The sequence below is a fragment of the Typopeltis vanoorti genome, chromosome 20 (genome assembly GCF_054136105.1).
Source record: "Typopeltis vanoorti isolate ZY-2024b chromosome 20, IOZ_Tvanoo_1.0, whole genome shotgun sequence".
NCBI lineage: Eukaryota > Metazoa > Arthropoda > Arachnida > Uropygi > Thelyphonidae > Typopeltis > Typopeltis vanoorti.
The window spans coordinates 62,024,141-62,039,590 of NC_143568.1; the positions used below are offsets into that span (position 1 = coordinate 62,024,141).

Below are 15,450 nucleotides of genomic sequence, written 5' to 3' on the forward strand. Positions count from 1 at the left end.
GGGAGGGTTGAGTTTGGAGATGGGCAGAGAGCTGATATCCTCAAGGATACTGACATCATGGTCAGTTTTGATATAGCCTGAATGCATGAATATTCATGAATGCAGTCCTAAAAGAAATCATAGAAATCATTCATGCTCTCTCTCTCTCTTCTCCAAACATATGTGCATTATTCACTTTCACTATGTGTGCTGGCTATTTAACACAGAAAGGGAAAACCTACCAGCAGGCTGAAGACACAGTCAAGGATTCCCCCCATGTCAATCTTTCACAGGACATTTTGAAAATACAGCCCTAAACACCCCCCCCCCCACCTCTTGAACTCATAATATGGTTCCGCTACATTGACAAATGGTCTCCATTTGGCTAGATGGTGGGAATATGTTAGAAGTGCTAACAGCATTTGAACAGCCAAAACTTGAGGATTTGTTTCACTATTGAACAATAACTGTTCTGCCTTTCCATGCCACACTAGTCATCTGGCCACCCAATGAATCTTTATCCGTCCACAGAAACCCTTCCCACATTATATCAAAACCTTAGCTAACAGAGCCAGAACCATGTGCTGGGATCACACTAGACTCTCTACTGAATTCAATCCCATTCATGAGATGTTTTTAGCCAATGGCTTCTCCCTTCACAAAGTCAACAGTGTTCTCTGCCCATCCTCCAAACTCAATTTCCCTCCCTACAAAATCCAGTGCACAAAAAAATCCATTGCTGTCCCCTACATCTGATATATCTCGTAAAAACTTGCACACATTCTTAAAAAGGTATAACATACAAATCTTTAACAGCCATACCAAAAATTGTCCACTCACTTAAAGATTCACTTCATCATCTTGATCATTCTGGTACTACAGTATGCCTTGCTCAAGACAAACCAGAAGAACAGCTAATATCCAACACAGAAAAATATGTATCATTTGCACTAGAGCCATTCATGATTGGTAGACAATGGTATGGATACAGAGCAGATCCAATGGAAAGATCCTCCCTCTTATATAAACAGAAACAGATCAGAAAGAATATTCTTTAAATTTTCCACAGAACTACAAAATTCTCCAAACCTAAACAAATTCAGCTGCATTACATTGTCAAAAATATGGAGACCATCACTGTGAGACTGACAGTAAGATTCCAACACCACATTCATAGAGGGCACCAGTTAGAACCTAGGAGCTGGCCTTTTGAAATCAATTTGTGTTTGCTTTCCTGCTAGTGCCTGCATGCACATGCTTACTATTTCTTTGTGCCCATGAAGATGCCTTGGTAACCAAGATAAAATATTGGTATACAGTTTAATAAGTAAATTTAGTTTATTAATTTTAGATGCATGTTTTCTCCATTAAATATCAACATGAGTGATAATCACCATCTAAGCACCATATCAGATAATACCAGACATCTAAATTGCCTAGATGACAAAATAAATTATTATTATTATTCAGGCTGCCATGGAGTCAAAAGACTCATCGCAGGAGGTCCTTCTAGGAAACACAAAGTCTATCAAGACTCATTGTAGGAGGTCCCTCCTAGGAAACACCAAGTCTTTCATACCACTCCTTAAACTCATTGACCATTCTCGTTCTCACCACTCTATTAGGCAATGCATTCCACAGTTCAACCACCCTCCATACAAAGAAACCACTTCTCACCCTCTTGCAAACAGTTTACTTTCATAACTTCTGGGGGGGCTGTCATCACACCTTCCCGCTGTTCAACCAAGCGAAAGAACTCCCCAGTGTCAACCCTCTAACCACCTCTCAACAGTTTAAAAGTCTCAATCATATCACCTCTCCTTCTATCCACCAAACTCTGCAGTCCACATTCCCTCAGCCGATTCTCATAACTAACATTGTACAGTCCTGAAACCATCTTTGTTATCTGCATTTGTAAACTTTCCACAGTTAATTTATCCCTTTCAAATCCTGGGGACCAAATCTGAGAACAATAGCCTAAGTGTGGTCTGATCAGGGTCTTATACAACAGAATGATAACTCTTATCTCTGCAGGTCAGCATTCTTCTCATTATTGCAGCAATCCTCTATGTTACCTTCATCACCTTTGCAATGTGTCGCCTGAATTTCAGATTTCTTTCAATCATCAACCCCAGATCTCTTGTATCCCCAACTACCTCCAGTATAGTGCCTCCAATAGAGTACGCAGCATCATATCGATGTTGCATACCTCCATTCATTTGCCCATCTATCTAGATTATTCAAACCCTCTTGCAGGGTTATTAGTAATATCACCTGCATTTGCAAACAACTGAATATCCCCCTGCAATCCACTGACAACACTGATATAAAGGTTAAACAATAGAGGCTCAGTACTGAGCCCTGTGGGAGCTCACTTGTAACCCTCTGCTTCCTTGAAACTGCCCCACCATACACAACTCTCTGATACCTGTCGGACAGCCAATCCTGAATCCAGTTGACCAACCTGACATCCAAACCTATGTACTGCAACTTAAGTATCAGCTTATCATGTGGCACTCTGTCAAATGCCTTCGCTAAATCCAAGGAAATGGCAGTATATGCCTTTCATCTACTGTCTCTTGTAACTTTATTATAAAAGGCTAGCATATTACAAAAACAAGAGTGCCCCTTCACAAATCCATGTTGAATCTCACAGATAACATTACCTTCATCTGCCCAATGCTGTATGCAGTCCCTAACTAATTTCTCCAAGATCTTAACACTAGTGATGACACACAAACTGGCCTATAATTAGACACTTCCAGTCTCTTCTGCCCTTAAGCAATGGCACTATCTTATCCTCCTTTCATTCCCTGGGCACCTTTCACATAGCCAGACTTTCATTCAAAAGTCTGGTCAAAGGATCTGTCAGCTCTTTAGCACATTCTCTCAAAAACCAACCAATGTGAAATACCATCCAATCCCACAGCTTTACTGACATCCAGAGTACTCAGTATTTGAAACACACTCTCCTCCTGCACCTCTAAACCTTGAATCTGCCCTATCCCCTCTAGTATTAAAATTTACTCCTCCAGGATGAAATACTCCAATAAAGTGTCCATTGAACAATTCCACTATGTCCTCTGCATCAATCACTTTATTCCCATTTTTATCCCACAATGTCATTCTTCCACAATAATTTCTCCTCCTACTGGCCATACAGCTAAAAAATTCCCTAGGATTTTCTTTGCATCTTAGGGCCAATCTCTTCTCATATTCCAATTTCACCTTCCTTACCATACTAATCACTCTCCTGCCCTGTCTCTTATATTCTTCATACATCTGCTCTTCACCTGTCTCCTTATATCTCTTCCATAGCCTCTTTTTCACATGCAGTTCCTGTTTAATATTGTTTGTCATCCACTTTACACCAAATTCTGTCCTCTTCTTCACTCATGGTATACAGCTTACTATTGATACTAACAAATATTCAAATAACAAATATCCAAGCACTAATGATATCCAGGCCTTCCAATTCCTCTCTCCATGAAACTTCCCCAAGTTGATGTCCAAGACTATTATAATCACCTGCCTTATAATTCCACATACGTTCCCATCTCTTTGGTACTCCTGCATGTCAATTCATCTTCCATGTCAAAAACCACATGATCACTCTCTCCAACTGGTGGGAGAGAGGTCATCTCAGTTATTATCAACTCTTGTGATGCTATGACCAAATCCAAAACTCTTGAACCTCCTGTTCCCTCTGTTACATGTTGCCTAAGACATTTGTCCCTCAAGAATTCTAGAAATTCCATTCCATTATTGTTACATGCATCTTTCTCTCCCCAATTTATACTGCTGTAGTTAAAATCTCTCATAACAATCATTCTTCTTGCACTTGCCAAGCTCAACTGTCTAAATATCTCCTGGTCTCCACCCTCTGTGCTCCTTGGTTTGTAGCAACACCCCACTAAATATCCTGTCTTGCCCACCTCTACCTCACACCATATGCTTTCAAAATCATTAGTGTCACTGCCTTCCAAAGCCTCCATTCTTAGAGGACATAAGTCATCACTTATCATAAGCAGTCTCCACCACCATGCTTTCCCTTCCTCTCCTGCCGAAAAATGCTGTACCCTGCTACTTCTATTCCTGTTATTATATCCTCTTCTGTCAATCATGTCTCAGTGATCCCAATAATCTTTGGCCAGGCTGATACTATCAGCGCCACCAATTCCTCTCCTTTATTCCGGATACCCTGGCATTAGTATAAAGCAGTGTTTCCCAAACTGAGTCTGCAGGATAGTTTATTTCCATTAAACTTTATCTTATCATGTTGCCCACACCTGGCCTAATTGATATGTTCATATTCTTCCAAATATCTCCATTTATAACAGTATTGCATTGTCATAAATGACACATTTAATGTTGTAAAATTGTAATTTATTACTTCATCTTTATTATATGTAAAATATAAAAAATTTCCATTTTGGATTTTATGGGGGCCACGGTGAATTAACAATCACTATGGGCAGTGGAGAGCTGTAAGGGGCTTGCGTGAGCTCTTTGTTAAATTTTTCTCAAATTTGCAGGCCCCGTGTTCTTCTTGTTTACTTTATTTTTTTCAAAAAAAAATTTTTTTAAACATATTAAGCAACAAACTCATACGGTAACCTAACAAAAGTTAGTCTATTTGGCAGTGTATAGATTAATGGAATTATTGTTTCAACTCCTGTATAACGAATGCAACTAAGCTTGAAAATAAAATAAGTGCATGCGCAATCTTTACCCTTCTTCCTTCTGGTAGCCAATCATATGGTGAAACTAGTAGCCAATCAAATCTTTTATAAAAGATTATAAAATATTTCATTCTTATATTTTGATAATAAAAAATCTTTTTCTTATGTAAGAGAAATTAACACAGTTGATTGTGTGCAAATATTTCATGTTTAGATCATGAAATATTTGTTTAAATATGATAGCCTTTAGAGGTTGATTGTCATCTCATTTATTTTTTTTTATTGGAATTTGTACACAAGCTGTATTAATAAAAGTTTTTGTGTGAAATACGGCTTTTTTTTTTTCCTCCACATTGCAAGCCCTTTGTTAAAGTTTCCATAGCTCACCACTGGCTACGGGGGTCCACAACATCAAAAAGGTTGGGAAACTGGTAGAAAGCATAAAAATGACACTGTTCCTATACCCAGCATTATCCCCTCTAGCCTCCACTGGGGTCAGTGTTACCTGATGTCATCTCCCTTCTCCCAAGTACCCATTCCCACAAGAGGCCACCCCCTGCTACCATCCACCTTGGACATTCTAGTTTCCCTGCATTGACACACGACTCGTTCAGAACAGCAATCTCTCCAGATGCCTACGCCCTTCCTCATTCAAATGCAAGTGGTCTCTCACATACAATTCCTCTCTGTCCTCAAATGCCCTCCAAAGATCCACTGACATATTCCAATCCTCTCTCCTGACACATTCTAGCTATTATGTTATTAACACGTTCATTGCCAATCACGCGATATCGTGTGATGCAAGTCCTCACCAAGCGGCCGATCACGCGTTATCGCGTGGGCGCCACTATCAAGTAAAAAAAAAATTTGGCCACCACACGAAATTCCAATTTTCAGCTTGGCAGTGAACGTGTTAATATTACTGCTCGTCACTATCATACCTAGGCAACAAGCACACTCTTTCCTCTCTGCATCTTCTTTCGTACAATCTCAAGCAAGAATCTCATATCTCTCGCTGCCCGATTTACATTACCTCTCAAGTCATTTGTTCCTACCATTACAATCATGTCATCTACCCCTCTTAATTGCCATAGCCACACTATCTATTGTTCCTCCAGGCAAACAATCCTCACGCATCCTATCTTGCACACCATGGATCACCGAGTCCCCCCATAGATTACACCTCTTACCACCCTGTTCCTCAATTGCTCACATGCATCCCTCACTCTCTCTCCTCGAACACTTTCTTTCTGTGTTCTCCTACTTACCTGTCATCACTATCCCTGGTTCCAGTGCCCCTTCTCATTTCCTCTCTCCTACTGTTTCCATTCTCTCCTCTTCTGTCATTCCCATCTCTCTCATTCCCTCTCTTCTACTGTTCCCATTCTCTCCTCTTCTACCATTCTCATAACTCTCTCTCACTCCCTCTCTTCTACTGTTCCCATTCTCTCCTCTTCTACCATTCTCATAACTCTCTCTCACTCCCTCTCTTCTACTGTTCCTATTCTCTCCTCTTCTATCATTCCCATAACTCTCTCACTCCTACTCTGATTGCCTTGCATCTGTCTCTTCCATTCGCCTAATCTCATCTTTCACACTTTTCATCTCATTCCCTAGACATTCCACCTGCTCTTTCAGCTCATCTATCTCTCTCTGCAAGTAAGCCACTCTTATTTGCCATTCATCCTACCAATTGAGACCATCTCCGAAAACTTCACAATCATTCAACCTTTCCATACTCCCCCACTCTCATTATTTTATTCATATTTCCCTCGCTATTCTCACCCTCTATCATACCATTCATCTCTCTCTACATGAAGAATCTCCCACCTCTGACTCAACGAAGTCGGTTATAGTCATCTCTAACTCACCAAGTTCCTCCAATTGCCTGCATTTTGTGCATATACATATTTCCCCTTCTCTCACCTGCCACATACACAACCACCAAGACGCATACATTCCACAAGTTCCGCATGCTACAAAATCCCGTATTGTATCACACAAAATGGAGTCCTTAAATGGGGGAGGACTTGGTGATACACCATTTGCAATTTTAGCTGCCACTGCTGCCATTATTCTAAATAGTGTCGAGGAGCTATTACAACTAAACGCTAATTAAGTATAAGGGAGTTTAACCATAGGTAACTATATAAGTAAAAGTACAAACAAAATACAAACAAAACATTTAAGTATACTAAATATAAATAAAAGAAAACTAAATAATGAAAACTTATGTTATCTTCATCTTCCCTTCCACCATTATGCATCCGATTCTGACCCCTTCTTCTCGGTAACCAAAATACACAATATAGCGACAACAACTAACTCCAAAAACAACCACTGAAGGACACCTGTATTAAAGAAAAACAACTTAGCACAAATCTTGACAGAAGTCACACTATTCACCGATTAAAACAGCACATTTTTCAGCAGAGCTCAAATTCCCCGCCACGTTCTCCGGTGATTCTAGCACCCTCCTCCAAATCCACAGCATACTATAAAAAATTACTAATGTTGATGAAATCAAAAGCGATTTGAGAGGCTTAAGTTTATCTCTTATTCTGTTAAACATGAACAACTAGCATAAGATTGTGTAGCACTAGTATGCTATATCTTGCAACTTTGTGTGTGTGTCTCAGATATTTAAAGAAATGTTTTGGCATCTCTATTTGCAAGATGAGTAAAGACAGAAAAGGAATTCTAGTTGAATTTGTGAACATTTCAATTTCCAAAGAAGTGACTTCACTGTTAGAAAAGCTGGAATGAAGAAAATCAACATTTAATGAAAAGAAATCAAAAAGTTGAGAAGGGTTGATATAGTTAGGACAGGGACAGAGAAAGTAAATGAATATCATACAAAAGGAGCAGTGACACTTTTAGCCAAAGAAGATTAAAAAGTGCAAATTCTCAAAGCTGGAAATTCTCTGACATGGTATACAGACTGAACATATGCAACAAATGTCATCTTTCACAAAAAGATGTCAAAGCATGTGTAATTAGAAAAACTGAGATGAAGAATCAAGAACTTGAAATTTTGAGTCTGGGAGAAAAAAAAAAAAAAAAAAAAAGTAGTGTGGGTTTGAAGACTGGAGATGGAAATTAATAATATTGAGAATGCAACTAACACTGTATATATTTAAAGTAGATTTGAAAGTCTTTTGGAGGTTTGGCTATGCCTGTAATCTATTTCTGTTTTCTTGACTTTCATGTTTGTTGTTTGAGTTAAAGTTGGGAACATGGAAAATGCAGTGATCACACAAAAATGAAACAAAAAATGCAGGAATATTTGCACCGATGCAGCGCAAGATGAAACATTGTGCATCTGAAGATAATCTGTAGAACCTAGTCAGCAAATCCCTGTTTTTCATTATTGGCTGTAAATTTATAACAACCATGCATGATTTGTTGGGGGAAAAAAAGTATAGTTCTCTTGAGGAATCATACATTCCTCAATATGCACCATGGTTCATCTTGAGCTACATGAATACAAACATTTCACCAGTTTTTGTTTCATTTTTGTGCAATAACATAGAACTCAGCCATTGCCAGAAACTCCAAAAATCGGAATATGTGAAAGCTAAAAATTCTTTATATTCATATGTCCTCATCTATAGTTTTAAACATGACCAACTACCATAAAAACATTCTTATCTAAAATACTAATAAGTTACCCTCAGAATTTAGTATAATACTTTCATGTTAAAACTGCTTAAATGTAAATATTTACCTTTTTCTTTTGTAAGTATTTCCATTTCTTCTTCTGTTTTATCATCAAATGAAGTTATACCTACATGAAGACCATAGTCACAGCAGACCTTTTCATCAGCCCAAGATCTCCACTTTTCATAAGCATCCACAAGTGATGACTCTGGATCAATAACAAAGTCAACTGCAAAGTGAATAGAAAGAATTCATTACAATACTAGGATTTAATTGCTTTTGTTCTTGTCAGAAATGAAATACATGACAAAATAAAACCTGTAATTAAATCTGAACTATATAAAATAAATGTTTTGTAGGAGAAATAGGAGGGTGGTCTGAAAAGTTCTTGGCCTAACAATGAAAAAATGAATTTATCATTGCCAAATTATTTTTATTTTTCAACATAATCTCCCTTAAGACTAATACATTTATTCCTGCAATGCTCCAGCACCATTATCCTGTAGTGGATCTCAGTAAGATCTGCAAAACACCCCCCCCCCACACACACACACCCCACAGCTGCAATCATCTTTTGATTTGAAGAAAAATGCTGACCAGCAAGGAAGAGTTTTAGTTTTGAGAAGAGACAGAAGTCAGAGAGCCAAATCTGGGGAATAGGATGGATGTTCCAACAATTCATAGTGCAGATCCCTTAATTTTCCCATTGCCAAAACACCTTTGTGGGCAGGTGCATTGTCCTGATGAAAGACTATTTTTTTTTCTTCTGCAAACCAGGTCTTTTCTGAGTGCCCATTAACTTTTATGAATTTTGTTTGGCATTAAACCTTCTTTTACAAAGAATTTTATAATCGCACGATACTCAATTTGATCCATTTCAAGGGATACAGACAACACTTTTTCTTCAGACAGCTGTATATAAAACAAACTACTTGATAGAATGACTTGCAATTTCACATGGATGCTTATGACAGATGTATCAACTTGGAAAAAAATAGTGCCGATAGTGTTGCCATCTATGGTCGAGGCCGAAAACTTTTCATACCACCCTCGTATGAATTAATTCCTTACACAACATTTAAAAACATCATCATACCTGGAATTAAAACATTCACCGTGGAAGTTTTAATTCCAGGTGTGTGTATCTGTCTGTCTTCAGACAGACAGATACACACACAAACACCTCATCAAACCATTCCTCAAATTCATTCATTGTTTCCATTCAAGACTCGCCATCTTCTCCATACTAAAATCTAATCTTCACTATCCTAATCATACTTTTCTTATATAACTTCCACAGATGGCTTCTTGCTTAGTTGTCTCTCTCTCCATTCCATGAAGAATCTCTTGCTAATCTTCAATAGATCTTCAGCTATATAAAGTAGCCTATAATTATTATTATACAGGTATCTCCATGCAGTCAGAAGACTCATCGCTGGAGAGCCACACTAACTTTTTTACATACAATAATTATCATACCTCTCCTTAAACCCATTCACTATCAGGTCACTCACAACCACTTCTGGCAATCTATTCCATGTAATCACTACTCTCCAAGCAAAAAAACTAGCCCACACATTTTTACTAACTACACTCTTTCAAAACTTCCAGAGTGATCCCCAGTTCTCTCCCCATTTGTAATAAATTATTCAAGTTGTTCTATGAAATTTTATGTTTATATTAAGTTTAATATAAACGTAAATTTTCGTAAATTTTAAGTTTATATCATGTTCCCTCTTTTCTACCTGCAATACACACACCTTCAATCTATCCTAACAGGGAGCAGCATTCCATCACTCATCTCTAAGTCCTTATTGCTACCTCCTGATCCCCAAGAAACCCAAGGTGACCAAATCTGTGTGCAGTAGTCAAGATGCATAATAGCCTTATAAAGAGGAGTAATAAACCTGTCTTTACTTATTAGTGGGTATTTGGCAATCTCTTTCTGGATACCTTAATTTTGAATAGAATACGGTTCGATTAGGGGGTTAATTTTAAATAGAATACGACCCCCTAATCGAACCCCATCTTCTTGCTGAGCAGGCCGATTTTAGACCAGGCAAATCCTGTACATCACAAATTCTTAACCTCACTCAATATATAGAAAATGGTTATGAGCAAAGACTAGCCACAGGAGTAGTCTTTGTAGACATCTGCAGCATACGATACCATAAACCATTTCACACTCAGAAATAAAATATACGAAATAACTACAGATTATCAGTTGTCCTCCTGATCCAATCACTCTTGGAAAACAGATGCTTTTTTGTGGACCTGGAGGGTAGGAAGAACCACAGGTATCCCAAAAAACACTGCCTCCCCAGGGAAGTGTGTTATCACTATTACTTTTTAATATCTGTGTCAATGATCTGCCCATCTTTCCAAGAACTAGAAATTTTATCTATGCTGACCTTGACATAGCTATCTATCAAAAATATCAAGTCCAGTGAAACTACTCTACCACTTGCCTTAAATAGTCTACCACATATTATAGCAATAATCAATTAAAACCAAATCCCTTGAAAACCCAGACTGGTCTTTTCCACCTTAACAATAAGGAAGCCAACAGGAAGTTACAAATTTCTTGAGTAGGCTCTAATTTAGAACGTTCCTGGAACATAATCTATCTCAGTGTGACTCTCGATCGCACTCTTTCATATAAAAGACACAGAAAAAATAAAGGAAAAAATGAATACGAGAAACAACATACGAAGAAAGTTTACCTCCTCCAAATGGGATGCAGACTCTAGCACACTGAGATCTTCTGCCTTGGCCCTTTGCTATTCTTCTGTTGAATATATCTGTCTTGTATGGTCCGGATCCTGCCATGCTGAAAAACTTGACCCAGCATTGAATGAAAGCTGATGCTTAATTACAAAATGCTTGAAACCAACACCACTAAGAGACCTATATGCTTTGGCTAGTATTGCCCTTCAATTTGAAGATCTGCATTCTAAGCTGACAAAAGAAGCAGACAAATGAGTGTACAGAGGATTTGAAATTGGAAGTGATCACCATTTAGTTTTGAGCAGGATAAAATTGATTTCATATTAAAAGAAGAATATGTAAGAAAGTTTTAAAGCAAATAAAAGTTGAGCAGCTCTCAGATGTGAAATGTAGACTAAAATACACAAATATTATTAAAGAAAAAATGAAAGTTTGAGAACAGGAACCAAACCTTGGAGATTCAGTGGCAAGCCCTGAAGAAAACACTGACTGATTCAGCCAGAGAGGCATGTGGTGAGGTTGTTTGGAAGGACAGAAAAATCAGAACTCCATGGTGGACACAGGAAGTCAAAGAGGCAATGAAGGAAAAGAAAAAAGCATCAAAAGTTCCTAGCAAATAAGTCAGCTTGTGCTATTAGAGAATACAGAGCTAAACGCTGTGTAAAACTAGCTAAACAAAAATCATAGGAAGACTTTGATAAGAATATAGAAAATAAATATCAAGAAGGTGGCAAGATATTCTGGAGGTTGTTGAAGAAGCTCAGAAATGGAGGAAAGAGTGCAGTAAAAGGAATGAGAGATGATAAAGGGGACATGAAAACTGGAGAAAAAGATAATCTTGATGTACGGAGTAATTACTTTGAATAATTACTAAATGAAACAATCAGTGACAGTGGTAATAAACACTCAACAGGCATGCAATCAGGAATACATATCCATACTTGAAGAAGAAAAAATCAAAAGCCTGAAATGTGGAACGGCAGCTAGAGTGGATGATATTCAACCAGAAATGTTCAAGTATAGAGGTATAAAAGTCTTACAGTGGCTGAACTGCATAATTCAGAAGGCCTGGACAGAAGGATGAATTCCATATGATTGGAGTAGTGCTCTACATACAAAAAAGAAAAGAGAAATAAAACTGAATCTGAGAATTAGAGATATTTCTTTACTGAGTGTTCCTGGTAAGATTTACACAAATATACTTGAGAAACGGTCGAGAAGGATTGTAAAAGAAAAGCTTGGTGAAGAACAAGCTGGATTCATGCCAAACAGAGGCTGTCAGGATCATATTTTAACTTTACGACAAATAGTTGAGAAATCATGGGAATATAACAAAGATCTGTATTTAAGTTTTGTTGATCTGGAAAAAGCATATGACAAGGTGGCAAGAGAAGCTATTCAAAATGCTACAGTTATATGGTGTCAATGGGGCATTATATCAAGCAATACTTTGTGTTTGTTTGAGTTCTAAGTCAGCAGTTGGAATTGAATGAAGTACAGGAAGATGATTTAATGTTAAATCTGTTGTCAGACAAGGATGTACATTATCCCCTCTGTTATTCATTATCTATATAGATCACATTATGAAGGAAAGTGGTATTAAACCTGATATCAAAATTGGAGATGTTAATGTCGGCTCTTTGCTTTATGCGGATGATGTTATACTTCTAAATAAATCTGCTACAAGTCTGCATGATTCTCTGACTAAATTGAATAGCTGTTGTAATAGATATGGTATGAAGGTCAGCAATAACAAGACAAAGACAATGAAAATAGGCAGAAGCATTGAAAATATCAACTGTGTTGTGAATGGAGAACCTATAGAACAAGTAAAACATTTCAGTTACTTAGACACGATTTTTAGTGAAGATGGTAAATTAAATATAGAAATAGACAATGGAATCAACAAAGCTGGTATGGTAGAAAGTCAACTAATTAAATTTATATGGAGTAAGAGAGAAAAGTCAAAACACTAAATTAGCTGTATATAAGAGTTCTTTTATAAGAAATCAATTTTAACTTATGGATCTGAGTGATGGGTCAGAAGTAAAACACTTGACCAAAGACTAGAGACCGCAGATATGAGAGTTCTGAGAAAGATTAGAGGTGTGTACAGATGGCATCAATGGCAATATCATATTAAAAAAGAGGATATTAGGAAAGAACTTGACATTGTTAGCATCCAGGAATGCATTAGAAAAGCTAATCTCAGGTGGTATGGTCACTTAAACAGAATGGGCGAGGAAAGATTAGCAAAACAAGTGTTCTCTGCCAGGTTGGCAGGAAAACGACCCAGAGGAAGACCAAGATATAGGTGGATTGATACAGTAAGAAGTGCCTTAGAAATTACATTATGAAAATTATGGAAACTATAATGTTGGAGTAAAACTTTAATATAAACCAAAATAAACACTCGACGTTTTGACATTCACATTAAGGTCATCATCTGGAGTATACACACATACACAGAAAGGTACCTTAGAAGATAGAAATAAAAGATCTGATAATGTTGGAGTCTTGACAGGTAACAGACTGATTTGGAGGAAAATTTATATAAGAAGTTAGTAATGATGGAAATTTTTCATCATTACTAACTATCATATTCTGTACAGCCCTTGAGGATACATGGAAGGAATTTGATGATGATGACATAACACTACTTGACTCCTTTCAAGCATGGCCTGGAAAAGGTAGACAAGTAGACTGGCAACAGGATGCCACTAGTTAGTCAGAAAATATGGTGACAGTGCCATAATTTTTTATTTTTGCGTGTGTTATTTAGCAACTGGTTCTGCAGAACCAGTTGCTTATCTGCATATCTTATTCAGCATATGTAATATCTTATTACAGGGTCGCTCATGAAAAATATCACTCACCCTGTAATAAGAAATGTCAGAGCAACTAGTTTGAAAAGTAAACATGGCATCATTACATTGGCCTGCCTGGTTGGCCGAGTGGTTAGAGTATTATCCGCTCTCCAGCCAAAAGGCTGCGGGCTCGAATCCTGCCGTGGGTATGGATGTTTGCGATTATCTGTGGAAAGACCAGTGGTGGTCGGAGGTAGATGGCATTGAGGTAGTTGTAGTCAGTTGGTGATTGAATGGTGGAGACAGAGTTGTAGAGCAGGTACCCTCCCTCAATGAGTCCTTGTACTCCCTGGAGGTGTCAAATAATAACAATATCAGCCACTGTACACTATTAATAAATATGGTGGCAAAGAATCACCAGACAATGAATGTCATTGCTACTAGCAGTCTAGCTTCTATTTCTTTCAACAGGAAAAAATTTACATTTTTGGCAGCAATACTCACCAAGAATTTCAGAGCTCCCATTTGTGAAAACCAGACACCAATGCCAAGGTAAGTCCGCAGTGGTTGCAAGCTAAGTGCTTGACCTTGGAATGCATTGCCTAATAGGGTAGGGTAATAAACTGACTGAGCATGATAGGGAATGAGTTTAAAGAATGGCACGATAGACTGTTGTTTAAGATGGGCCTCCTACAATGAGTCTAATGAGTCCATGGAGATCCCGAATAATAATAACATAAGGGTGGAAATGGACAGAAGCAGCTAAAGAATGCACCACTGGCACACCTGCAGATCATCTATCCAAAATTATTGTATCTCTATAACTAGAATCTTCTGCTATGACTCTTTTCACATTACGAGTTTGACTTTTTTTAACAGCACTAAAATATGTTAATGACTGCATTGTGATTGATAAAGTTCTAGCAGTTTCATCTTTTCTTCAAATGAAAAAAAAAATTGCATATTTCACCATATCCTTATCTTCAGATTTAATATCAAATTAACCCATCCTTCCAATTCCTTTCATAGTGCACTTTTCATCACTATGTTTCTTACAGTAACTTCCTTGAGCATTTTGTCACTTTCAATATTTACTTATATTCTTTTTTTATAATTATTATTTTGCTTTTCAGCTTCCCATCCCTTTTATGTAGGCTCAATGGCCTGTCACAGCCAAATTACTTGGCTTTTATGGAAACCTGCTTACAATAAGGTAATTAATCCTATCTGCATAATCTGTTATGTCCATAAATTGCAAATGTTATTTGGCTGATTTGTTATTTTGCAGGACAAAAACAGTTTCTAAGAAAAAAAAACTCTGTCACCACCATCTGAGACTGGATGATGTGCTTTCAGCTGAAAAGCCCAGAATATAGGTTCTTTACATTCCAGAAAGGATTTGAATCCCGGTCTTTTCATCTTCAGTCAGAATTAGAAATGTGCTCTGATGCTGGTTTGGTTTATTGGATTTATGCCCCAAAGACCTAGGCTATGAGCCAGTGTATTATATGTCTGTTAATTTGGCTGCCTTGCAAGATGAAAAACCCTACCAGCTCCATATGAAACTAGATGGGATTTGAACCCAGGTCATCCAA

At 37.6% G+C, this 15,450-nt stretch overlaps 1 protein-coding gene across 1 annotated transcript in view; it reads right to left on the reverse strand.

Moving 5' to 3' along the window:
- Positions 1-15,450, reverse strand: part of CRMP (Collapsin Response Mediator Protein) — a 242,908-nt gene that overhangs the window by 198,162 nt on the left and 29,296 nt on the right. The window contains exon 3 of the mRNA XM_090409720.1: positions 8,389-8,550. Coding sequence (XP_090265846.1) covers positions 8,389-8,550 — 162 coding nt within the window. The remainder of the gene's footprint in view (positions 1-8,388; positions 8,551-15,450) is intronic.